The sequence below is a fragment of the Leucoraja erinacea genome, chromosome 5 (genome assembly GCF_028641065.1).
Source record: "Leucoraja erinacea ecotype New England chromosome 5, Leri_hhj_1, whole genome shotgun sequence".
In the NCBI taxonomy this organism is placed as follows: domain Eukaryota; kingdom Metazoa; phylum Chordata; class Chondrichthyes; order Rajiformes; family Rajidae; genus Leucoraja; species Leucoraja erinaceus.
This window is the reverse complement of record NC_073381.1, coordinates 39,753,556-39,778,950: the sequence shown is the minus strand read 5'-3', so window position 1 is coordinate 39,778,950 and position 25,395 is coordinate 39,753,556. Positions and strand designations below refer to the sequence as shown.

The 25,395-nt window shown below is 39.0% G+C and overlaps 1 protein-coding gene across 2 annotated transcripts in view; it reads right to left on the bottom strand.

The window, feature by feature from the left end:
* The window catches only part of wdr35 (WD repeat domain 35), a 55,444-nt gene extending 30,266 nt beyond the window's left edge, over window positions 1-25,178 (bottom strand). Inside the window, exons 1-17 of one of the 2 annotated variants that reach the window (XM_055635402.1) lie at window positions 25,043-25,178; window positions 22,274-22,391; window positions 21,301-21,372; window positions 19,275-19,367; window positions 18,673-18,801; window positions 18,066-18,199; window positions 17,474-17,639; window positions 15,720-15,865; window positions 14,129-14,254; window positions 10,962-11,147; window positions 8,056-8,088; window positions 7,832-7,892; window positions 5,376-5,520; window positions 3,412-3,481; window positions 2,363-2,416; window positions 1,162-1,271; window positions 256-466 (exon numbers count right to left, since the gene is read on the bottom strand). In XM_055635402.1, coding sequence (XP_055491377.1) covers window positions 256-466; window positions 1,162-1,271; window positions 2,363-2,416; window positions 3,412-3,481; window positions 5,376-5,520; window positions 7,832-7,892; window positions 8,056-8,088; window positions 10,962-11,147; window positions 14,129-14,254; window positions 15,720-15,865; window positions 17,474-17,639; window positions 18,066-18,199; window positions 18,673-18,801; window positions 19,275-19,367; window positions 21,301-21,372; window positions 22,274-22,391; window positions 25,043-25,066 — 1,878 coding nt within the window. In that variant the 5' untranslated portion in view covers window positions 25,067-25,178. The remainder of the gene's footprint in view (window positions 1-255; window positions 467-1,161; window positions 1,272-2,362; window positions 2,417-3,411; window positions 3,482-5,375; window positions 5,521-7,831; window positions 7,893-8,055; window positions 8,089-10,961; window positions 11,148-14,128; window positions 14,255-15,719; window positions 15,866-17,473; window positions 17,640-18,065; window positions 18,200-18,672; window positions 18,802-19,274; window positions 19,368-21,300; window positions 21,373-22,273; window positions 22,392-25,042) is intronic. The other variant, XM_055635403.1, reaches the window with a different exon arrangement.
* Between the last annotated feature and the right edge of the window lie 217 nt (window positions 25,179-25,395).

Sequence of the window (25,395 nt, the reverse complement as noted above, 5' to 3'; positions counted from 1 at the left end):
GCTATGTCACTTGCTTTTTCATGTTTCTGTTCATCGCCTCTCAGATCCATCTATCTTTGCCTTTTGTACTGCTTCATTTAAACTCAATGCGGGCACAAGGAACAGTGTCATATATTTTTATTAGGAACCTGATTCCCTGTACTTGCTCCCCTCCCCTCCCCGATGAATCCTTCCAGCATTTTGTTTTGGTTTTCTGAAATCTCACATTACTTTTAAGTTAAGAGATATATAAAGCAATTTGTATGAAACAATCACCTCAGGGTCCAAGTTTCTGAAAACATACATCCTGGTCTTCTCCATCATGGCAAACAAATCTGGGTTGTCATTTGCCCACTTCATATCCCAAACATCTTTCCGCTCAAATTTCATCTCCTCGCCCACTACTTGCTGTCCCGTACTATCCATTATTCGTGTTTCAAGGTCAAAGAATGTCAAAATACCTGTAATATCAATGATGGCAAGGCGGCTAGACGGACAAAAAATATATTATTAGTACATCAATTTAATATTATTCAATTTGTTTATATCACTACCATTTTGATATATTTCAAACTACTCCAGTAATATGATTAACTTGGAGTTGGATACAGCTTTACCAAAAGGTTCAGACTGCCACTTCTAGCACCTACAGTAAAGTAAAACATCCTGAGGTATAAAATTTAAATGGAAAATATTGCAACCAAATTACGCAACAATTAAAAAAAAAAAAAAAAAAATTATTATCAATGAGTTCAAAAGTTCCTTTCCTTACAGAAAATAAATATCCGTCAAAAATAAAAACAAAATAAATTCCTAGATAACCACCATACCACAATAACTGTAACTCACAACTTTGCCTACAAATTAGATTGCATTGCGTTATGCTTTTTTGTGATACATCATTCATAGGAAAACTGTTCATTGTTACTTGAACTCGGGTATGTATATGGTTCACAATGTCTTTGATTTTATCATTCCAGGTTTCTCCGTGCACCTGTTCCATCATGAACAAATGCCCTTTGATCTGTGCAGTGGAATCCAGCAAAGTATAGCACAAAATCTGCAGGATGTTGCTTCTGGGATTATATTTACGCTGGATGCCTTAAGAGTTTATTTCCCGAAAAATAATCTCCCGTAAGAAATGACAGAATTCTACCCTTCGCTCTTGTGTGAGAAACTCACCTGGAATTACAGTTCAATGACAACTGATAACTTCTGCAGTTCAACTGATAGTTTTGAAGCAGGCTAACATTTGGTAAACTGTATTTATGAAGTTTTCCTGATTCACGACCCTGGAAAACATAAATCAATGTAACTCATTTTGTTCATAACTAGTCAAAACTATTTCATTCCTAATATTCTCTGCAGCAGGTATTTTGTTTTCATTTACACTTCCTAAATGACACCTCACGATCACCTTGTCTTGGGTCCACATCATAAGGATATAATGGAGAAATCCAGTGTTTACACTTCAAATATTTAGAAAATTGGACAAATGATGGGAACAGATATCTTTGGCAAAATAGTGAATCTGCCTTATTGTTCAAATATGAAAGATCTTTAACGCATCACAACAGTAGAACTAAGCTATGATAGCAATTTTTGATTACACCCATGCTGCCTGGCTTTCATAAGAGATACCATTTAGCAAAAGAGATACCATTGTGTTAAACCCTTCACTTACTTCACAGCACCAGTTTTGAACAAATTTACTTGGTTTACGCATTACCACTTGGTCTTCCCAGGGAAATAAACGTTCTCCACATTTAACAAATCATTTTCTTCGATACAAGCAAATTAACCTTTAACTGCACTCTTTTATTCCAATATTCGTGTACTCTTTTCTGGATTTGTCAAGTTTTTATTTGAAACACCAGGAACTGGATCTCCAGACATGCCTCACGTTCAATGTTAATGAAAAACTTTGATTTCTAATAACAAGCATGGAGTGCTGGCTCCAGATCAAGGTGAATATAACAGCTTTTCTGTCAGTAAGAACCACATTGTGTCATATGGGGGCAAATAGTATGTGCTGGAATATTTTTTTTTTAAATCACCTGCAAGCAGGACTGCAATCTGCAAAACATTCTTCACTCATGACAATTGGCCTGTGCACATTTTTGGTACCTCCCTCCCTAGCATGATCCCTATCCAGAAATATACAATGATAGTCTGGTTATTTTGCAAGCTAAATATCTATTGCCACTCACCCCACCTTTAAAAAAGGCATTAATTACCAAATTTGTGCAACTCAATCAGCAACATTAATCATGGAAGAATAGGGATAAGAACTTTCAATATGTACGAACATATTAATTACGTTTTATATTAAAAAGAGTGCCATGTTAAAATACTTCTACACTAAATAAACAAATGTAATCACCATGATCAATATCTTATCAGATGCCGTGATGCAGCAGATCGCATCCTTTGTTGCCTGGAGAAAAACAGTACAAAAGGATTTTATACCATAAATTTAAATAATTAAATCATATATATTCATTTACTCCCTATTAATGTTGCGTTTTCTACATTTTCACAAATAATGCTAATTTCAGATTCAGATAGTTACTAACAGGCAACCCCTATCACATTAAGAAACGCAAGATGAAACCGATATAAATGGTGTGTTTGGTTATTTACGTTTTTCCATATCAATTCCAAAAGAGCAAACAGCGAGGAGTTCTCAAGAAGTATATCGGGCTTTGTGTGACTTTGTGTTAGAATTGCTCCATAAGAGCAAATTTTATTTCATATTTGCTTTTTTTTTTGTGAATGATTTGTGAATTCCTGGAAATCGATACATATCACAATTTTTCATAATGTGATGTACAGATCAATTTCTGTTACCCAAACAGCTGTAATGCAGGAGTCACTGTTAATGCTCAAACTTAAAAATCAAGCCAGGTTTTAAACATCACAAGCAATGAACATGAACAAAATAATATACTATCCTTAATAAAAGTTTAAATTATATTCAGAATAAATTACATTCTCGCTACACCTCAGCAATGCTGCAAATTAGATATATTCCACAAAAACGGATAACACTTTACAGGAATAAATGAATCCACGTAGACATGGACAGCGGTAACAATTAAGGCAGAATTAGCAAAAGAAGGTTACAATCTGTGAAAAGAATGTTGATTAAATTCAGGCTGTAATCCCCATTGAAGAGAAAAGCAACCCTTAGATGGGTGCTGAAAGACTCCATGCAAACATGTGTGCTAAACATGCAAACAGCAAGGAGTGAATCCGTTCTCAGGAAGTATATCAGGCTTTGTGTGCCTTCACTTTGTTTGATTGTATAAGGCATTCTAGCAATCCTCTTTAACAGCTCAACTTAGTGATGGTATATGGCACTCTAATATTTCTAGTATAATTTCCAAATATGCAGGATGCCCTTCAATCAAATTAGAAAGAAACACCTACTGAAAAAGCTCTACTGAAATCCAGGCTTCCATCTCCTGTAATTGATGTTTCATCATCGATGTGATAAATTCTATCAGGAAAAGAAATAGGCAAATTTCTGTTACAAAATAATCAAGTTAAAACATTCAAAACAAAAACAAATATGAGTTATTTTTGGAGAAATATAATTGGAAGGGTGCCAGAGTATAACAAAATATCCTTTTTTGTTAAAGATGCTTGATTGAAGTTAATATCTGCCATATAAAATTATTGTCTAATTATAGCCTATATTTGCCCAACAGCAAAAATAAATCAAACTCAAAGCATTTTGTCAAACTTACAATTTATAAAGAAAACAATAGAACAACAGCATCTAATCCTCCAACACTTTCGCCACCTCCAACGGGATGCCACTACTGGCCATATCTTCCCATCTCCACCCTTTCTGCTTTTCGCAGAGACCATTCCCTCTCTTACTCCCTGGTCAACTCATCCCTTCCCACCCAAACCACCCCCTCCCCAGGTACTTTCCCCTGCAACTGCAGGAGATGCAACACCTGTTCCTTGACCTCTCCCCTCGACTCCTTCCAAGGACCCCGACAGTCTTTTCAGGTGAGGCAGAGGTCCCACTTGCATCTCCCTCAACCTCATCTACTGTATCCGCTGTTCCAGGTGTCAACTTCTGTACATCGGTGAGAGCAAGCGTAGGCTCGCCGATCGTTTCGTTGAACCCCTCCGCTCAGGCTGCCTTAACCTACCTGATCTCCCGGTTGCTCAGCACTTTAACTCCCCCTCCCATTCCTAATCTGACCTTTCTGTCCTGTGCCTCCTCCGTTCTCAGAGTGAGGCCCAGCGCAGGAACAGCACCTCATATTTCGCTTTGGTAGCTTACACCCCAGTGGTATGAATAATGACCTCTCTAACTTCAAATAGCCCTTGCTTTCCCTCTCTCTCCATCCCATCCCCTTCCCAGTTCTCCCACTAGTCTTACTGTCTCCGACAACATTCTATCTCTGTCCCGCCCACTCGCCTGACATCCGTCTGAAGAAGGGTTTCGACCCAAAACGTCACCCATTCCTTCTCTCCAGAGATGCTGCCTTACTCGAGCTGAGTTACTCCAGCATTTTGTGTCTACTTTCAACTTATACCAGCATCTGCTGTTCTTTCCTACACAATAGATTCATTATCTGATTAAAGCTCGATGTCGTAACACAAAATAACAATTTATGTATTTCATAAGAGAATTTCACAACGGGGGGAGGGAAAGAAAAAGATATAAAAGATCACAGGGATATTGGGTTCAACCAGAATTCTCAAAAATGAGCAACATGGAGTCAGACTCAAAACAAAATAAGGATTGGAACTTTGCTTGAACATGCTGACTTGTATGAGCTACCAATACACTTGTGGGAAATTAATTTGTAATTTACATATTAGAGTAAAAGGATATTTGCCTTTATTTTAACACATTTTTTTAATGCTTCTCACCTGATATTTGCCTTTATTTTAACACATTTGATTAATTGCTGCTCACCCGATAATTAAAAATAAGAGCAAAAGAACTGTGGTGCAGTAGGATGCAGTTAGCAAGCACCAAGCACAACAGGCTACACTTGCTTGATCCCTAACTTGAACACCCCAAATACCTTCTACTCCTATTTGATTATTATCTGGCACTTCTCAACATGCAAACAGTGTAACCCATAACATAATCCATAAATTGCCCAAGGGTAAAAACCCTGTTTAATGGGAATTTGTAGTTAAATGACAAGAGACATTCAGGAATATTATTCCTCTCATAGCACAGGCATACCCGATCTTGCCATTATCCATGTTGGACACATGTTGATCTTTTAGTGGGGTTATTGGCCAATGTTTAGGAAAGAGGCACAGTGACTGTTGCTACTATTGAGTTACATTTGCATTGCTGTTATTGTTCTGGCAAGTCAAAATTAGTTGTATCTCTAATATCTTATAATACTAACCTTTCTCGACCCTCCTTTCTTGTTGGTGCCACTTGGTTGATTTCCATTGCAGTCAGTTTCTTGGCCACACGATACTGCCAGATATAGAATGCTTCTTTGGAGGCCACAATGACATGTGTCTTTGTCATGGTTACAAACAAGGGATCTGTTACAAAAGTGATATAAATTTAATACTAAAAAAAGTCAGATATTAAACATGGCACAATATCATTTAATGATAGATACAGTATAGCAAAGGTAATGCATATTTAGCTCACTTTCCCTACTAGATGTTCAATCCTCAATTCAGAAAAAATAAATAAAATTAACCAAATTCCCCATGCCCTACTAACTGCTACAAATATATCATCAGAAAAGGTTATTATCAATGTGCTAAACAACTGATAAATACAGCAAAACATTCTGCTAGCAAGATAAAATTATGAGGAATTATAGCATTCAAATGCTTCTGGATTAAGCATTTTTATAAATGTTCTTTAGGAAGTTCAGGGGTAGGAAATAAAATGCTTGGAAATTTTGGAATATGTGTTGTATTTTGATGGCTTTCTTATCAACCTTAAGTGCTTTTCATGGTATCATTACAATTTTAATACAATTATGGGATGTATTAATTATTTCAAAATATGGTTCTTTAATTTGCATTAAATTTTGATTTGCCAGAATAATAACTACAATAAAAATCACATTTAATAAAACAACTTGTTATTTTTGAATGCACGTTTTGCCACAATGAAAAAAAGTATAACTCACTTTGTAATCCCTTTCAAAATTTTTTGTTGAAATTTGACTTTCATTTTAAAATATATCACAGAATTTTATAAAATTCCAAGAAAGTTTCAAAAAAGTATCCTTAAATGCTGGAGCCCAAATATGCCTAGATATGGAATTGGCCAGGCTTCAAATGTCTGTGGCTTAGAATTCCAGCATTATGTCAGCTAAACACATCAATTTTTTTAAACATCCGAGAACTCTTGTGCACGGATAGATTAGCGCACTGAAAAAGAATTTTGCAGGATGTCACTGAGACAGAAAAAGAGAATACTTGGCTGCATCTAAATCATGCTGTTGAAAGGTCTCACTGTAAAACGTAGACTAGTGAAATAACAGAAGTCATTCATTGCTCAAGACTAAATGTAGGCTCAACCTCACATATTTACCTTTCAACCAAGTTAAATGTATTTGGTAATCAAATGTCTGCAGTTAAATGGTTCTCTCATAATGCTGAGCATCACTAAAAGTCATCTTTCAAGGCAGAAGAAATGAGCTGACTGAAAATTAATCCACATGAATCTATAAATAACATATTATGGGTCTGGTTCCTCTAGATAGAAGTGGACAATTCAATTTATCAATGCTTTGAAATTTTCAAACATATGTGACTTCAGAATCATTTTCAGGATTGAGAATGATTTGTTTCTAATCTGTTTGAATTCTTATTGAATAGAAAACTTTCATTGAAAATTAATGTCAACATAATATATGTTCCACTGTTATTAAAGATAATTCAAACTGATTTCAGAGAAATGTGAAAAATATTAATGGTCTATATGATTCTGACTGTAGCACATTCAGAACAAAGAACAATGCCATTTGCATGCACACATTCTACCTGTCAAATGATAGATTTCATGACCTTACAAAAGATAGAGTAGCATAGCGAAGCAATGGTAGAATTGCTGCCTTAAACCACACGGTCACAAGGAAACTATACAAACTTCGTACAGACCCAGGTCCGATCATGACAATGGGTGTTATCTGTGCGGAGTTTGTATGTCCTACCCATGACTGTGTGGGCTTCCTCTGGGTGCTCCGGCGGAATTTGCACACACATTCCAGACGTGTGGGTTTGTCGGTTAATCGGCTTCTATAAATTGCCCTTAGTAGGTAGGATGCGAAGCTGGGATAACATAGAATTAGTGTATAGGTGATCGTTGGTCGAAGGGCTTGTTTCCACACTGTATCTTTAAACTAAAATCAAAAGAGCAGAATGCTGTTCAAAACACACCACAATTAACAGCACTCTTAATTAATGCTGGGAAGCAGAGTCTAATGTTCCATTTTCTACCAACACAGAGCAGCCTGAATATAGTAACACCAAGAATATGTGACACCTTCCATGAAAACTCTTTACATGGAAAATACAAAAACACTCCAGATCCCTGCACTAGCTACAAACCTATCCAGGTTCCTGACTGCTGGCATTCCAGACCCCAATCCTGGCTTCAGCTGCAAACCCAGCCTACGTTCTAAACCCCTGGCTCTGGTTGCATGAGTTTCTTGCCTTCGAGCTAACAATGAGTGAACCAGACCATTAGGATTTCTGAAAAATCAGATGCCAGTTTTGTCAGAGTTTTAACAAATCTTTATAGGTCGCAAAGAAAGAAAGTAAGATCAAACAAGCCCAATGGAATCAATACCTTTCATAACTTAAAAACAAATTCAATTTGTGTACTCACCAATATCGATATATTTTGAATCCAAGGGAGTTCCAATGGAATTACACAGTACAAGCACATACTAAAACAAGGGAATAGAAGGTAAAAATAAATACTTTCAAAATATTCAAGTTATGTAATTGGAAAGTTAATTAACAGCAATTATGCAAAATAGACTGACAATCAGAACAAACCCACATATATTAATATTACTGTTTTAAAATCTCGGTTTTGGAAATGATTACCATAGCACCTACAGGATCCACCTCGTTCTCATCCTTCCAAGAGCAGCACAGAAACAGAAAACAAAAAAATCTTATCAACCAATGACAAGTATATAATTATGGAACAGATAAAGATATTATAGTCTTATAGTTGCTGTTGAAATGCAAAACATAACCAAGTATTATGACATATGAAATAATCAATATGTTCTGATAATGTGCTGTTCAATAATTCAGAAATTCTCAAGGTTTTTTCATCTAGCTCAGTAGGTTACCCATGTTCCCTGTAGGCACAAAGCTGGGTGGGTGGCTGTGCTGCAAGGAGAATGCTATGAGGCTGCAGGGTGACTTGGATAGGCTGGGTGAGTGGGCAGATGCATGGCAGATGCAGTATAATGTGAATAAATGCGAGGTTATCCACTTTGGTGGCAAGAACAAGAAAGCAGATTATTTGAGTCGAGAACTTTCTTCAAACTTCTCTCCAGAGATGCTGCCTGATCCGCTGGGTTACTCCAGCATTTTGTGTCTACCTTCGATTTAAACCAGCATCTGCAGTTCTTTCCTAATCATTATTGGAATGGTGTCAGATTAGGAAAATGGGAGGTGCAACGAGATTTGGGTGTCCTTGTACATCACTCACTGAAAGTAAGCATGCAGGTACAGCAGGCAGTGAAGAAAGCAAATGGCATGTTGGCCTTCATAGTGAGAGGATTTGAGTATAGGAGCAAGGAGGTCCTACTGCAGTTGTATAGGGCCCCGATGAGACCACACCTAGAGTATTGTGTGCAGTTTTGATCTCCTAATTTGAAGAAGGACTTATTTCTATTGAGATAATGCAGCGTAGGTTCACCAGGTCAATTCCCGGGATGACGGGACTGACATATGATGAGAGAATGGATCGACTGGGCTTATATTCATTGGAATTTAGAAGGATGGGATCTTATAGAAACATATAAAATTCTTAAGGGATTGGACAGGCTAGGTGCAGAAAAAAAAATTCCAGATGTTGGGGGAGACCAGAACCAGGGGTCACAGTTTGAGAATAAGAGCTCGGCCACTAAGGACTGATATGAGGAAAATCTTTTTCACCCAGTGAGTTCTCTGCCGCAGAAGGAAGTGGAGGTCACTTCACTGGATGTTTTCAAGAGAGAATTAGATATAGCTCTTAGGGCTAATGGAATCAAAGGATATGGGGAGAAAGCAGGAATAGGGTACTGATTTTGGATGATCAGCCATGGTCATATTGAATGGCGGTGCTGGCTCGAAGGGCTGAATGGCCTACTCCTGCACCTATTTTCTATGTTTCTATGACCCATTTCCTCCCTAAACTTACCAGGATGACTGGAAAATTCATTACACTAACGTATAACGTCTAAAAAATGAATTTAAAATGTATTGAGGTACTGATAGGTGTAAACCCGATGGTCTGGAAATTTGCCAATCGGCACCACCAAGTCTAGATTAACAAAACTTTACTGCAGCTATCGCATGAAAAGTCGATATTAGTCCTGTCCTTAAATTTTGTTTATGCATCAGGAACATGCATATAGTCATTTAATTCTTTACAGTCTTATCCAATGATTGGTATTGACTGATCTGACTGGCCCAAAGCCAGAATACATGTTCCACTGATGATCCTCATTATGATAGACTAAAACAAAATTCACCAAATCGCTTACCCATGTCATATTTTGTGTCAGTTATTTTAGGGCTCTTTCTACTTTACAAAATAATTATTTAAATAAATCTCTTTATCATTATGTCAGTGCCAGCGAGCATAGCATTTTTGCTGCCCTGCAGTGAAAACTGTTGTAATTTTCTAATTCCCACTTTAAATGTTTTAAGTAGTTGTCAAATAGGGCTCATTAATATATTATCAAAGTCGACCGCCTCGAAAAGTATTCTATTTCTCTTCCAAATTCTCGTCACCTTTTTCAGTACTGCTCTCCATTGTGGATGGTTTCTGCCCCTTTGTAATGCATTGAGCAAAGGCAGTTAAAACTGTAGCAATAGGAATTATCAGGAGGAAACAATTATTGAAAGGATAGGAGTGAATACACCAGACATATGAAAAAGCAATTTGAAAAGGCAATAAATATTGAATAAGCAATAAATATTGAAATTAGCATGGGAAATATTTAATGAATCTAAATATAGTAATTTGGTCCCAGCTCCCAAATGCACAGATCAAATAAAAAATAATTATCTGGGTCAAATGAGTACGAGAACACCCAGAAAAAATAATGGTGATCTTGACTTGGATCACTGAGTATGGAACATATGTGGGAACCCCAAAGAAATATGAACAGATAGAGGTACTGCCATAACATTTTCATTAAAATCTTAAAACATCAATGTCAGGCAGTCAGCATCTCCCCCCCCCCCCATCCCCAAATAATCCAATAATCCTCACCTCACTATCATCGCCAGAATTCTTAAAGAGGATTGAGATATTTTTAGCTCCACAGAAGCTAGGAGTTTAGATATAGCTTGGGAGAGAAATTCCTGATGATCCCATGGTTGGGCACAAGCAGTATACATTATGTATATTTATTTTAATATCTATATTTATACATCCGTTGGGATATTTGAAGCTTGCATTCCTCTCAGTTTAGAGAATTAACCATTGTCCTATATCTTGCCATTCTCAGCTGTGATTATGACAACACATAACTTTTACTGCAGGAGTACTCTACTTGACTCTTCAAACCTGCAGCACCCTTTCCATTATTTTCTGTATCTCAACAATTTGCTGTTTATTGTGCCACACCTTGCAAAGATTTTCCAGTACACATTTTGAATACACTTTTTTACTTTATGAAGAAATGCCATCTAAACAGTTGATTAAATAGTTCAGTCACAATACTAATGGTCTCCTTTTGAGGGTGTTAAATTTATATATAATGCCAAAAACGATAATTTCTTACCTGAAGAGAACTCTCATCAGCCTTAGTTGCTAAAATACAGAAGTCACCACATGTGGTTATTGAAATCAGACTCTTTACATACTTTATATACTTTTCATTGTTCTTGGTGTCCCAAAAGACTACACAGTATTCCAAGCGATCAGGTCTGGTGTATGCATATACTACTGTGTTGCAACAATAACCCCACTGCCAAAAGATAAAAAGAATCAGTACAATTTCTGAAAACAAACCAGCTTATTATTTAATAAAACTGTGCTGTTTTACCCTCATAAATTATTTTTAAACGTGCATCAAAAGATTGTTTGTGTAATTCTGTTAATCAACTTTTCTTCTCTTCAGTTTCTTTATTTTGCATTGTTTGCATTTCTAAATTTATAACATTGTGCTTCGCATGACTAGTGTAAAAGCATTTGTTACAAGTTTAAATATTCTCAAAAAGCCTCTTAAGTAAATGTTATTAAAATTCTTCTTGATAAATAAATATCAATCAAATCATTTTCATGCACTAATTTTGACTTTCCTACTATTTCAGCCATGATCATATTGAATGGCGGTGTAGGCTCGAAGGGCCGAATGGCCTACTCCTGCACCTATTTTCTATGTTTCTATGTTTCCTTGACTTCACTTCAGAGATATGGTGTCTTGCTGCAACTCAAGATAGTCTCAACAATGCTTTATGTATTAGTAAATCTCATCTCTCCTTTTATATAGTCAATTGTGATAATGATAATGAGATTCGAAAACATTAAAAAAGTTAAAAACAAGAACTGCGAATTAAAGACATCTGAAATAAAACAGGAATGTCAAAAAGCCTGTCTCAATTGGGACTGTTCATTCAAATTGAACAAGGCAGAAAGAAGATGTCTAAATAGGCCTCCTCTTCCTTTCTTTTCTCCCCCCCCCCCACCCACACCCTCACATCAGTCTGAAGAAGGGTTTTGGCCCGAAACGTTGCCTATTTCCTTCGCACCATTGATGCTGCCTCACCCGCTGAGTTTCTCCAGCATTTTTGTCTACTTTCTAAATATTTTGTTTTGGTCAGTCTTATAGAAGGAATCCATTTCAGCAATCGGTTATGCCAAAGGATCTTCTGAGAATATTAAATTCAGTAATCTGTGCATTTTCTTCATTTTCTGTTTGTATTACATTTTGCCCTAGAAATTTCCCATTCATCAGCTTTATTAACAAACATGCAAACATTGTTTTCTAATATAGAACATGATGGTTGAGTGTGGAAGAAAATATTAATATCTTTTCTTACTTAATTTTGATTGGAATTGAACAAGGTAACGAAAGGGTGGCAATTGGCATCTCTCGTTGACCAGGTGCAGAAGAGGTTCGTGGGAGTCGGCAAAATAAGATTAGACATATAACCTCTTGACTAGGAATGTATTGAAGGGTGGATAGTTAATGTAAACATGAAATAGTAGTTGGAGATAAGGAAGCTTGTTTTCCCCTGTGGGAAGTTGCAGTAGACCACCCGCGGCCCCTACTGCTAGTAGCATAGAAATGTTGCAGTAAATGAGGGGTTTATGATTGGCTTGGAAAGGGGATGGTGGCACAGTCTACCTAAAGGCGAGATAGAATAATGTCAAGATGTCCTTGTATTATGTTTGACTTGTATTAACCATCTGTTAGTGATTAAGAATAACATAAACAAAACTAATGTTATGACTAATGAAATAATTGGTACCCATGTAGTAGATAGTAATAACAGGATAAAGTATATTTTGTAGTGTTATCTAACTTAGAACAAAAGTTGTTTACTGCACAGTCTAACTGTCGGCTAAATCTGCTGTGAATTCAGAGAACTGGTGAGCAGTTAACTGCCGCCACCTCTCCATGATATCATGCAATAAAGTCTCTTGAAGCAAACCTGTAAAGTCTCTGCTTTTCATTTTCCTTTAATTTCCCTCTAAATTAATTTCTTCCATATTCTTCCATATCCACCAGCCAGAAATTCAGTGAGTACTTCAGAACATGACCTGTACTTGCATGGATTAGTGATTTTGCATCTCAGTTTATACGTAACAATGTTAATCCCTATGGAATGCCTTTTTTAAAGATTATTTCCAGGGGAAATTAATCTGAACAATTCTGGATTGGACCCGTCACTGCGTCAACTCAGTTCAACCAGGTTTTGGCAAAGCTTGTTACTCCACCTAAGTAGAATTTAAATGGGTACAGCTTGAGTCGGTTCCAGCCCAATGCTGGAAAGTCAACAGCAGTCAAGGGCAGCCGTAGGCAATCTCCTTCACTGACCGGGCATTTTAATTGGCTCATTGGAGTTTTCAGGACCAAGGAAAACCGACCGGTAATTTAAATGCCCGCTAAACTTTATTATAAGTTGTCTGGCTTCTTAAAAGTGCCTCCACTCCTTCTCCCCCCAACCCCCCCCTCCCGCGCTCTCTAAAGGACTAACCGTACACTGTGCAGCCATCTTTTACCTTCCTGTTCATCGCGGGTGTGAATTTCAGACAGCGCTCCCCCGCTTTCCCTGGCTCCGGCCTTTGCAATGTGTGTGTGTGTGTGTGTGTGTGTGTGTGTGTGTGTGTGTGTGTGTGTGCGTGTGCGGTTGGTCGATCCAGCCCGCGGTTTCATCGCTGACGGTTGATCTAGCTCGAGGTTTTCCAGGCGAGTACCCTCGAGCTTGAAGGTCGAAGACAGTCACTGTAAAGTCGTGTCAATGGGACAGGCCCTGAATTATTATGCCTTGTATTTCCAAGAACACGCTATTGAAAGCAAGTTACTTGAAATTACAAGATCTTGTTTGTCTTATAACTGGCACAAAGTCACTGTAAACTATCTTTTTCCAAATGCATATTTGATTCACTCATTATTTTTCAATTTAATACAGATGAGAATCTTCACTTAATCAGTTCAATGAGAGACTGGTTGACCAAAGGTATTCCATCGTCTCAAATTTTACAAACAATTTTCACAAATAATAAGCTACCTACTCTTTTGTTTTGCAAAATTTGCAAAAGTACTTTGCATCACATATTACCACAATGACTAATACCTCAAAAATATGTCAGCCTCAGCAAAGCAATTGCTTCCTTTTTAATTCTTAACCATCAAATGTAAGCATTCTATTTGAAAAAAATAATAAACACCTTGTCTACCTCAAAATGCATTTAAAACATATTTGAGTCAAGAGGTTTTACCTTGTAATCGGGTCTAATGTTGGCAAAATAGATAAACGAATCCACAGCAAGTGCGATTCTCAGCCCTCCTCCCTCCCACGATGCTGCATACATCTGTTTGCCAGGAACTTTTAATGTACGCAAATGCTTAAAGAAATGGGAAAGAGGAAAATAAGTTAAGAATTATACCATTCCTCAAATTTCAGGGAGGCATTTTTCTTCTGAGAATTATGTCCATCTGAGTTATTTTGTATACAATATATCTGAGTGAGAAGCTTTTTCAAGGTCTAAAGAAGCATGTTTCACCTGACAAACTTCTTTATTTCCTTTCTGAATCTCCACCACACTTCTAATCCTTCACATTTTATCTACATCTTTAAAAACCCAGTTCTAAGTTTCACTTCCTTTATACACCACCAAACCTTTCCATTATGGCTACTTTCAAGTTGGGACAGTGGTATCAAATGAAATTGCTACAAGCACCTTAGTATACATGTCACGGTAGTGCACAGAGATCACTGAGTATATACAATGACATGAAGACAGACAGAAAATGCTGGAGTAACTCAGCGGGTCAGGCAGCATCTCTGGAGAAAATCTCCCATCCCAAATTTCCACTGTTACTGATTGATAGCATACTCTATCCCTCTCAATTATCTGCCTGATCTCATCCAGTATCTGCTGTATCTCTTCTTCTTATTTCCAACACCGTCTTCCCCATTCTCTAACACCCATAACTCTATCTGAACACCTCATTCAATTTCTTCCCCTTCCAATGACCCAACCCATCCTCCCACATAGTCTTCACTTCCACTGCAAAAAAAAAACAGTATTATAGATCAATATAATGGGTTATGTTGCCACGGTTGTTGTGTAAGGTGGAATATGCCTCCAGCAGGCCACACTAGGAATTGCAGTAGATCAAATCTAACTCAAAGACCTTTGTCTGATTGTGAAAACATTTCACACCCAATCACTTGAGATCCTGGTCTTTTTAATTAAATATAGAAGAGGATTTTTATATTAATGAATTAATTGTCATTTGACAAATTATTTATTTAGTTTACAGTAATTTCATTAATCCAGCACTGTTGGAATGCTGTGGTGCCAGACTAGGAGATTTTCTGGACTATTAGATGTTACTCATGTTAATACCTACTAATAGACATATTTATTTCATTTTATTTTTATGTTGTAAAACATTAAAATATACTTTTCAGTTTTAAAATGAATGAAGAGACTGAGCATGGTGATTTTTAGTGAAATTTTGAAGCTGGCGAGTTTCAGCTTGTTTTTCAGTGGGTTTCTGACCTCCTGTGACCTGTAGCCTATTACCCAGCATATTAGTCTGGACTCTTGGTTTCATACCACACATCCGACTTGCACTCCAGAGCCTTCCCTGCAAGCTGAAAGCCAAACACTGAAATAAGGAGTGACCCAGTAAAACTCACTGGACTTTCTAAACAATCAGAAAATAGATTAATGGAATTTTATGGCATTTTAATGGAATTTTCCGAACAGACATTGTCTTTTTCTAAATGACCAGTTCTTTCTTAAATAGGTAACTATAAGTTTCACCAAATAAAATAATGATAAAGAGAAAAGTTCTCACCTCACCAAAAGGAGTATAGAACTGCACAACATTGATCTGCTTGTCTTGACCAGGACACATTTGGGAACCAGCCACAGCCAACACACTCCCACAATAGTTCCACTGAATGCCAACCACATTTATACCAGTATCAAGCAGGACAGGATCTGGTAGGGAAAAAAAATCACAAAATTCCATTATCCACACTATACACAAGATAGAGAATCCACCCAAGCTGCAATCAGGAAATTGCAAGCAAAGTTACTCTCTTTGAAATACAGTTCAAGTTTCCAATGAGATGCATTAGAAAACTACATATGTAAAATCTAATGCTGAAATAAGACAATTACACATTGCAGTTCCGTGATTTACAACAATGCAACAATGTATTCACCTAAAAATAAGCATTCTTCTGTGAAATCATTGAAAATGACCAGGTTGAGTTGGTTTGAAAAAATATTTAGCCATTCAGTCATTTGTAGGTGTACACCAGTTAGTGTTTTGTTTTAGAAGGAACTGCTGATGCCAGAAAATTGTAGGTAGACAAAAATGCCGGAGAAACTTAGTGGGTGAGGCAGCATCTATGGAGCGAAGGAAGGAAAAGGCGGAGACAGTGGGCTGAGGGAGAGCTGGGAAGGGGAGGAGAAAGCAGGGACTACCTGAAATTGGAGAAGCCAATGTTCATACCACTGGGGTGTAAACTGCCCAAGCGAAATATGAGGTGCTGCTCCTCCAATTTACGGTGGACCTCACTCTGGCCATGGAGGAGGCCCAGAACAGAAAGGTCGGATTTGGAATGGGAGGGGGATTTGAAGTGCTGAGCTGCCAGGAGATCAGGTTGGTTATTGCGAACCGAGCATTGGTGTTGGGCGAAGCAATCGACAAGCCCACGCTTGGTCTCACCGATGTGGAGCAGCTGACACCTAGAGCAGCGGATGCAATAGATGAGGTTGGAGGAGGTGCCGCACCTGGAAAAACTGCTTGGGTCCTTGAATGGACTCAAGGGGGGGGGGGGTAAAGCGACAAGTGTAGTATTTCCCACGGTTGCAAGGGAAAGTGCAATGGGAGAGGGTGGTTTGGGTGGGAAGGGATGAATTGACAAGGGAGTTACGGAGGGAGCGGTCTCCACGGAAAGCAGACAGGGAAGGAGATGGGAAGATGTGGCCAGTGGTGGTATCCCGTTGGAGGTGGTGAAAATGTCGGAGGATTATTTGTTGTATGTGACGGCTGGTAGGGTGGAATGTGAGGACAAGGGGGACTCTGCCCTTGTTACGTATGGGGGGATGGGGAGTAAGAGCAGAGCTACGGGATATAGAAGAGATCCTGGAGAGAGCCTCATCTATAATAGAAGAGGGGAACCCCCGTTCCCTGAAGAATGACGACATCTCCGATGCCCTCATTTGGAACACCTCTTCCTTGGTGCAGATGCAGCGTAGGCGGAGGAATTGGGAGTAGGGGATGGAGTCCTTACAGGAAGCAGGGTGGGAAGAAGTGTAGTCCAGATAGCCATGGGAGTCAGTGGGTTTATAGTAGATGTCGGTCAGAGATACGGACAGAGAGGAAAATGACACTTGTTAGCCTCACAGTGGCATGGGGAATCATGTTCATTCTAGTACAGTACTTTAGGACACAATAGATCTCCAACTCCAAAAATGCTGTGGCTATGGGGAAGCATGGGGTGTGGAATGTATTCACCACTTCATCCAGCAGGTAGACAGAGAAGGCTAGGCCACCAGAGTTTGTATCCATCCCAACTTATGCGTGATTGTACTTACTCTCATCGTGCTCATGGCGCATTATCTGACAACGACCATTGTCTAAACAGATCGCCAAGCAGGGACAATCTGGTTCAACGTAGCCTTCCGTTCCAGAATACCAATGGATACCAACAATACTGACGGCACCAGTGACATTAATAAGGCATTGGAGTAAAAGCTTCACCTAAACGTTTAAAGATATATTGAATACATTGGTATCATATTACAGATGTACAAGGAAAGCATAAATAATTACAATATGAAAATCCTCTCAAATTTTGCTGCAGCGCAAATTAAATTGATATATTTTGCAATTGTACTCGTCTATGTGAATAATATAATATCTGCAGTAGCTGAATTACAAATTTTAAAATGGAATATTCCTTAATAGGACAAAATATAAATTATGTTTCACCCATTTACACAAAATAAAGCCCTCTTGACAGTAAGTTCTGCCAATCTGAATGATCCTAAAACATTACAAATGATTAAAAATATATGTAGCACATTTAGAATTCAACCTATGAAAATTGAAATAAACCAAGTAGGTCTATAAAAATGTCAACAACATTTAATAATTTGAAGGAATCATAAAAAGTAGTTAACGTACAATAAAATTGCCTTGGCTGTCATAGATGTGTATTTCTCCATTAGCCATGCCAAATATAAGAACCTTGCTGTCTGGTGACCAGGCAACTTGACTGAGTTGGAGGCCCTTCAATTCCTTACCCCAGATTCGGTTACCTAAGAAAGCACAGAAAATTTTTATCCATCATTAAGAAAATGTTAAGCAATGAGATGCTCTTGAAATTATTAAAACAAACTTTAATTTCAAAGATAAATCAAAATTTATATCTCCTTGCAGTTAGTGCTATATATATATATGTAGGTTGGCTGCCCCTATGGATCCAATGATGACGATGACTAACATTCTTTCACATGTCTAGTGCCGGTATGCAAAGCCAAAGTTCTTACCATAGTTGCAAAAAAGGCAACATTTATAATACATCAAAGTATTTTGAGAATAATTATGTGCTTATTTTCTTAATGTTGGTTCATTATATGTAATATGTATTAACTGACAAATTAATTAACCAATATCTATTGCACCTTTATTCTAAAATGAAGAGTTTAAATGAAAATACATTATCCATGAGAAATCATCAGATAAATATATTAAAATCTTTTACATTTTCTTTGTATAAAAAATACATTACCATCCACAGAACCCACAATGACAGCACCATCTTCATACACGATGCAGATTTTCTGTCCATCAACATTCCAACTCATACCACGAACAACAGATTTATTCCTATTGTTGATCATTTCCTCATACCAAGAACCTGAAATCAATTCACAAGGTCTACTTTCAAAATATCAATAGCAGTAAAGAAATACTAGGAAACTGCTGCAATGGTCACCATCCAATATATAATATCAATCATATAATATTGCTACTTGTTCGACATTTTCTTCCAAATTTTAAATATGCATTGTGTTTTTATTCATTTATTTGACTGCAGACCCGACTTGATCCATTGATATGGGATAATTTGGACTTGTCTATTGCATGTTATTTTTATTGTTTATCACACATGTAGCCCAGTACTGCAAAATCACTGTGTTGACACCTCAATTACTTTTTAGGGATTCCTGCTATGGCTCCTGACAAGATCCTCCTGTGCTTATTAATCAAACCAAAGTTGACATCTGATTTGATTATAGCACTTTATGAAAATGAGTTTAGAATGCTTACAATACGTACCTGTAATCACTCCAGAGTCAATCTAGGGAACCAAAAGAGAAGTTAACTGACCTTTATACAGCATCCACACAATAATAAGACCATTCTGGTCGCTTGTTGTCAATTTCTGGTACTGCTCATTCCAAGTCACCACTTGTACAGCACCTAACAACAGAGTTTAATTACTTTAACAGTCCAACCAAAGATAATTTTCAACCAAAATCTTCATTACTCAGGAATTTAAAAAAATGATCATTTATATTAAAATAAACCTTATTAAAATCTTTTAAATTAGTAACTAGATATAGTGAATAGAAACAAAAGAACAGTGAAGGCAGTATTTGGCAGGTTTGCCTTCATCAATCAGACGCTTGACTACAGGAGTTGGGACGTCATGTCAATAGTCAATAGTCAATAGTCAATAGTCTATTTAATTGTCATTTGGACCCCTGGAGGTCCAAATGAAATGCCGTTTCTGCAGCCATACATTACACACAAATAGACCCCAGACACAACATAATTACATTTTACATAAACATCCATCACATAGCTGTGATGGAAGGCCAAAAAAACTTATCTCTCCACTGCACTCTCCACCCCCCCCCCCCCGATGTCAGAGCCAAAGTCAAAGCCCCCGGCTGGCGATGGCGATTGTCCCGCGGCCATCAAAGCCACGCCGGGTGGCGCGAGGCCGCACACCGGGCCCCGGCGTTAAAGACCCCGGTGCGCGCCCGCAGAGTCCCGCAGCCACTCCAAGCCGCGCGGGGCAGTGGTGTTAGGCCCCGCTCCAGGAGCTCTTCGACCCCACATCTCGGGCGGGAGAAGTCGCCGTTGCAGGAGCCCCGAAAAGCGGTCTCCCTCCAGGGATCCGCGGGCTCCCGGTGCCGCCGTCCGCAGACCTGCAGCAGCAGTCCCCGCACCAGCAGCAGGCGGCCGGCAGCAGCAGCAGCAGCAGCTGCAGTAGCAGCAGCAGCAGCAGCAGCAGCGGCAGCGGCAGCGCTCCTCCACCGCTCCACCCGCTCCGGACTCGGCCAGCCCCGCGACGGCGACGGTGAGTCGTCGGCACCAGAGTCCCCGGCTTCTTCCTGTTGGAGGCCGCTCCTCGTTGCGGCCCCAACGACAACTGAGACCCGACGAGAAAAGGTCGGGTCTCCAGTGCAGGGAGAGATTCAAAAGTTTCCCCCCGCCCCCCCACACACACACCCCAACATAAAATAACAAAAACTACATAAAAACACAGACAAAAAATAATAAAAACGCGGACAGGCTGCAGAGGCCGCCGCTGACCAGAGTCGCGCCGCCTACCGGATGTTGCAACTATACAAGTCAATAGCAATGTCACATTTGGAGTATTGTAGTATTGTGTGCATTTTTCTGGTCGCCTAATTATAAGAATATAATTAAGTTGGAAAGGGTGCAGTAAAGGTGCATAAGGATGTTACCCAGACTGGATGGTGTGTGTTATAAGGAGAGAGAGTGGGTAAGCTGGGAACTTTTCCCCTGGAACATGGGTGATTGAGGAACAACCTTCTAGAGTGCATAAATCCTGAGGGGTGTTGATAAGGTGGAGAGATACAGCCTCTTTCTCAGGGTAGGGGTGTCTAAAACTAAAAGCCATATTTCATAATTAAGTCAAAAAATCTACCAGAGAAAGACTCAATACTACAAGCAAACTATCGATTGTACCCGTCAAATTTTAAAAAACATTATTTTCTCATTACAACAATAAAGTAACAAGTAACGTGATCATTTATATGGAATTGAATTAGAACTAAGTTAGGAATGATGTGCCAAATATCTTAAAAAGTATACCCATTACTTTTTTATGTCCACTTTATTGCTGCTGACCAATATAAACAACTGCAACAGTTATAAACCTATAATGTCCATTAGTGCAGCAGTTTGGAGTGTACTACAAAATAAAACAATAGTTTAAAATTGGCATCAACACTAGCAAATCAATTAATTTTGGTTTTACATTCTAACAGTTTTGCAGAACTTAAAATGTTATTTTATAAACAGCCAACAAGTGAGAACTATACATTCTATACCAAGCTTTCATTTTTCACCAAATATATGGAATGAAAAGAAAACTTACCACTGTGTCCTTCTAATGCCTGATTCATAGAAAGGTTGCTAGGTGCTGCCAATCCTTTTAGTCTTGTATCATCTACAGAAACCCATAATGGCTAAATTAGAAACCAAATGCCATTTCATACTACTATTTTAGGTGGCTGTAAATGGAGTTATACAATGAGATAATAGGAGTAGACTATGAAAATCAAGAGCAGACTAGAAGCATTCAAATGGATCAAAAGTGCCAAGTGCATTCTCTCTCCTTTTATTTCTCTCCGAACCACAATTGTCTGTGATTTCCTCTTTGGAGTCAAACTGAAAATTAGACCTAAAAATTATTCTGTTCCCAGATCCACTCTCCCACATTACACAGATTTTCTGTGTATAATATTGACAGATACCCTAATCAACAATGATCCAAAGCAGCCACTAAATTCGTACTGTGTATATAACACATACATAGTCATAATGCAACCAATGCTGGGAGTGTATATTCTAGTAGATGTTCATTGCACCCAAAAATATACGAAACTGCCTCAATTTTCCAAAAGCAAATAACTGCAGATTCTGGAAATCTAAAATAAAACAGGAAGTACCAGAAATACTCAGCAAAACAGGCAGCACCCATGAAGAAAAACAATACTACAATTTCAACTTGGTGATCTTTCATCCAAACTGTCAAGAATCAAAATGAATGTTGAAATGAAAGGTAATTGCGCTGAAAGCTTCCTTAATTTCTCTTTTCATAAACTGCTGAGTATTTCCAACATTTCCTATATTTATTTCGAGCCCAATTTCTTGTCTTACAATCCAAACCTTGACTTTTAAGTGAAACAACTCTTTTCATGCTGAAAAGGTAGATCACTTGAACACCAAATTAGTTTTGTCTCTAGACACATTTCCCACACACATTTAAGAGATCATAAAATGATTGTGAATAACAAGATTCTTTCAAAATGTTATTGCACGCTACTTGGCGTTCAAATTTTCCCTACCTGTCTGTGTTTCAAGCTTCAGCACTTTTAAGAGACCATCTTCACCACCACAGGCAATAAATCCTTGGTCTTTATTCCAGGAAACACATCTCAATTGAATGTTACTTGGAATGGCAATCTGAATGAAATACAAAAGTGGAACATTGTACAATAAATTAGATTGGCATGGATTAAATAAAGTAATCAAATTACTGCAGGTGCTGCCATCATATGCTGATGAGCACCAGGGCATCTTTACACTTGCTGACCTACTTTGGTTCTTTGTTGCCCCAACTCTGAAGTTAAAACACTCATGTTGGTCTCCACTTCACATCAACCTTGATTTTCAACATTACCCAGCCATTTATCCATTCCTGCAATGTTTACTTTTCCAACTCACCTGTCAGTAAAATAACTTTCTGACAAATAATGTCACATGGTTTTAAACTCTTCTCAAATTTTGCCAATTTAGGGTGGCATGGTGGCACAGTAGTAGAGTTGCTGCTGCAGCATTAGGGACCCAGGTTCGATCCTGACTACGGGTGTTGTTTGTACAGTGTTTGTATGTTCTCTCTGTGATCGTGTGGGTTTCCCCGGGATCTCTGGTTTCCACCCACACTCCAAAGCCGTAGAGGTTTGTAGGTTAATTGGCTTGGTATAATTGTATAAATTGTCCCTAGTGTGTAGGATAGTGTTCATGTGAGAGGATTAGGTTTTGTGCTATATTCCGAAACTTAACAAAATCCTATTATCTATCTTTCTTTGTCTTTAAAAGTCTTCTTAGAAGTTATTTTCCAAAGTTTTCAGTCACTTCTTTTAAGTCTGTCATTGTGGTTTAGCGATAAATTCAGAATCTGAATCAGTCTGAAGAAGGGTCTCGACCCGAAATGTCACCCATTCCTTCTCTCCAGAGATGATGCCTGTCCTCCTGAGTTACTCCAGCATTTTGTGTCTACCTTTGATTTAAACCAGCATCTGCAGTTCTTTCCTACACAAATTCAGAATATACATTCAAGCAAAAGTCAAGTCAAGAGAGTTTATTGTCATGTGTCCCAGATAGGACAGTGAAATTCTTGCTTTGCTTCAGCACAACAGAATATAGTAGGCATGAATACAGAACATATCAGTGAGTCCATATACTATTATATAAATATATATACACATCAATAAATAAGCAGGTAAAGTGCAAATAAACAGATAATGGTCTATTAATGTTCAGAGATTTGTTTCAGTTGAGTTTAATAGCCTGATGGCTGTGGGAAAGTAGTTATTTCTGAACCTGGACGTTGCAGTCTTCAGGCTCCTGTACCTTCTACCTCAAGGTAGCGCGGAGATGAGTGTGCGGCCAGGATGGTGTGGGTCCTTGATGATGCTGCCAGCCTTTTTGAGGCAGCGACTGCGATAGATCCCTTCGATAGTAGGGAGGTCAGAGCCGATGATGGACTGGGCAGTGTTTACTACTTTTTGTAGTCTTTTCCGCTCTTGGGCGCTCAAGTTGCCGAACCAAGCCACAATGCAACCGGTCATCATGCTCTCTACTGTGCATCTGTAGAAGTTAGAGAGAGTCCTCCTTGACATACCGACTCTCCATAATCTACTCAGGAAGTAGAGTCGCTGATATGCTTTCTTGATAATTGCATCAGTGTTCTCGGACCAGGAGAGATCTTCAGAATATTGCTGTGATTCTGACTGGTACTGCCAAAAACAGGACATCCAGCCAAGTATTTATAGGAAAGGGATTGGAATTTATTTCGTCTTAACTGCACTTCAAGCCTGAAGTCCAACTAACATGATATTGTAGTTGACATGGGTGAGTTGGGCCAAAGGGACTGCTTCATGTTATGACTCTTACAGGTTTCATTTGCAAATAAAAATTACAATGAAAGAAAAAACATTTCTCCAAAACCACATACACAGCAAGCCATCAACACATTGTACATCTTTTTCAAACCGTGTTTACTTCTTCCTGCACATTTCTAAGTTTCTTTGGCTGCTCATACCCAGTAAACATCTACCCAATCGAGCAAGATTTTGTCAGTTTAACGGGGCGAGGTAAGATAAATCGGTCGACAGATGAAGAGGAACAATCATAATGTATTCTATTGTGTAGGGAGGAACTCCAGATGCTGGTTTAAACCAAAGATCACAAAATTGTGGATGGAACTCAGCGGGTCAGGCAGCATCTCTGGAGAAAAGGAATAGGTGATGTTTGGGATGAGACCCTTATTTCAACTCATATTATCTACTGATAATGTCTCATATTGTTGAATTTGAGAGTTGTTTATAAACTTGAACAATGCCCACTCTCGAGGTAAGGATACTACGACCAAGACTGTCTTAGGGTTTCGATCCGAAACGTCACCCATTCATAAAATAGACACAAAATCCTGGAGTAACTAACTCAGCGGGACAGGCGAGCATCTCCTGAGAGAAGGCAATGGGTCACACATTCCTTCTCTCCAGAGATGCTGCCTATCTTCGGTGTACACCAGCATCTGGAGTTCCTTCCTACACGGTTTCATGAATTGCATTTCAAAGTAACTCCGAAAACATAAACAGTTTGGTGACTGAGAAACAGGCTGGGTGGGCGGAGTGTCGGCAGTGGGCATGCGCTGCTCTCCCCGCACCCGGGACTGTCGCCGCCGCAGCTTTGTCCGCGTCCCGCAACAGCCCCGTCTTGTCCGTGTCCGCGTCCCGCAACAGCCCCGTCTTGTCCGTGTCCGCGTCCCGCAACAGCCCCGTCCCGCAGCTTCAATCTAGCCTGTCGGAGGACAGCGGCGGCAGCCTCACCTTCTTGCACAAATAGATAAACATGGTAGCGCTCCTCGATCACCGGCCGCGCCTGTCGTCGCTAGGCCCCGTCTCCTGGCAACCACGGCCGACCAATCACCGCCCAGCGGCTCGCTGTTGTCCAGCCAATCAAAGGACGAGGAGGTAGGAGGCTTCTGGCCAACCGGCGGGCAGCATGGTTGCCATCATTCTGTCCATGGGCTGAAGGGCCTGTTTCCACACTGTATCACTCCATGTGGCATTGGTTCGTCATGGAGTGATACAGTGTGGATACAGGCCCTTCAGCCCAACTTGCCCACGCCAGCCAACATGTCCCAGCTACACTAGTCCCATCTGGTCTTGGTTCATATCCC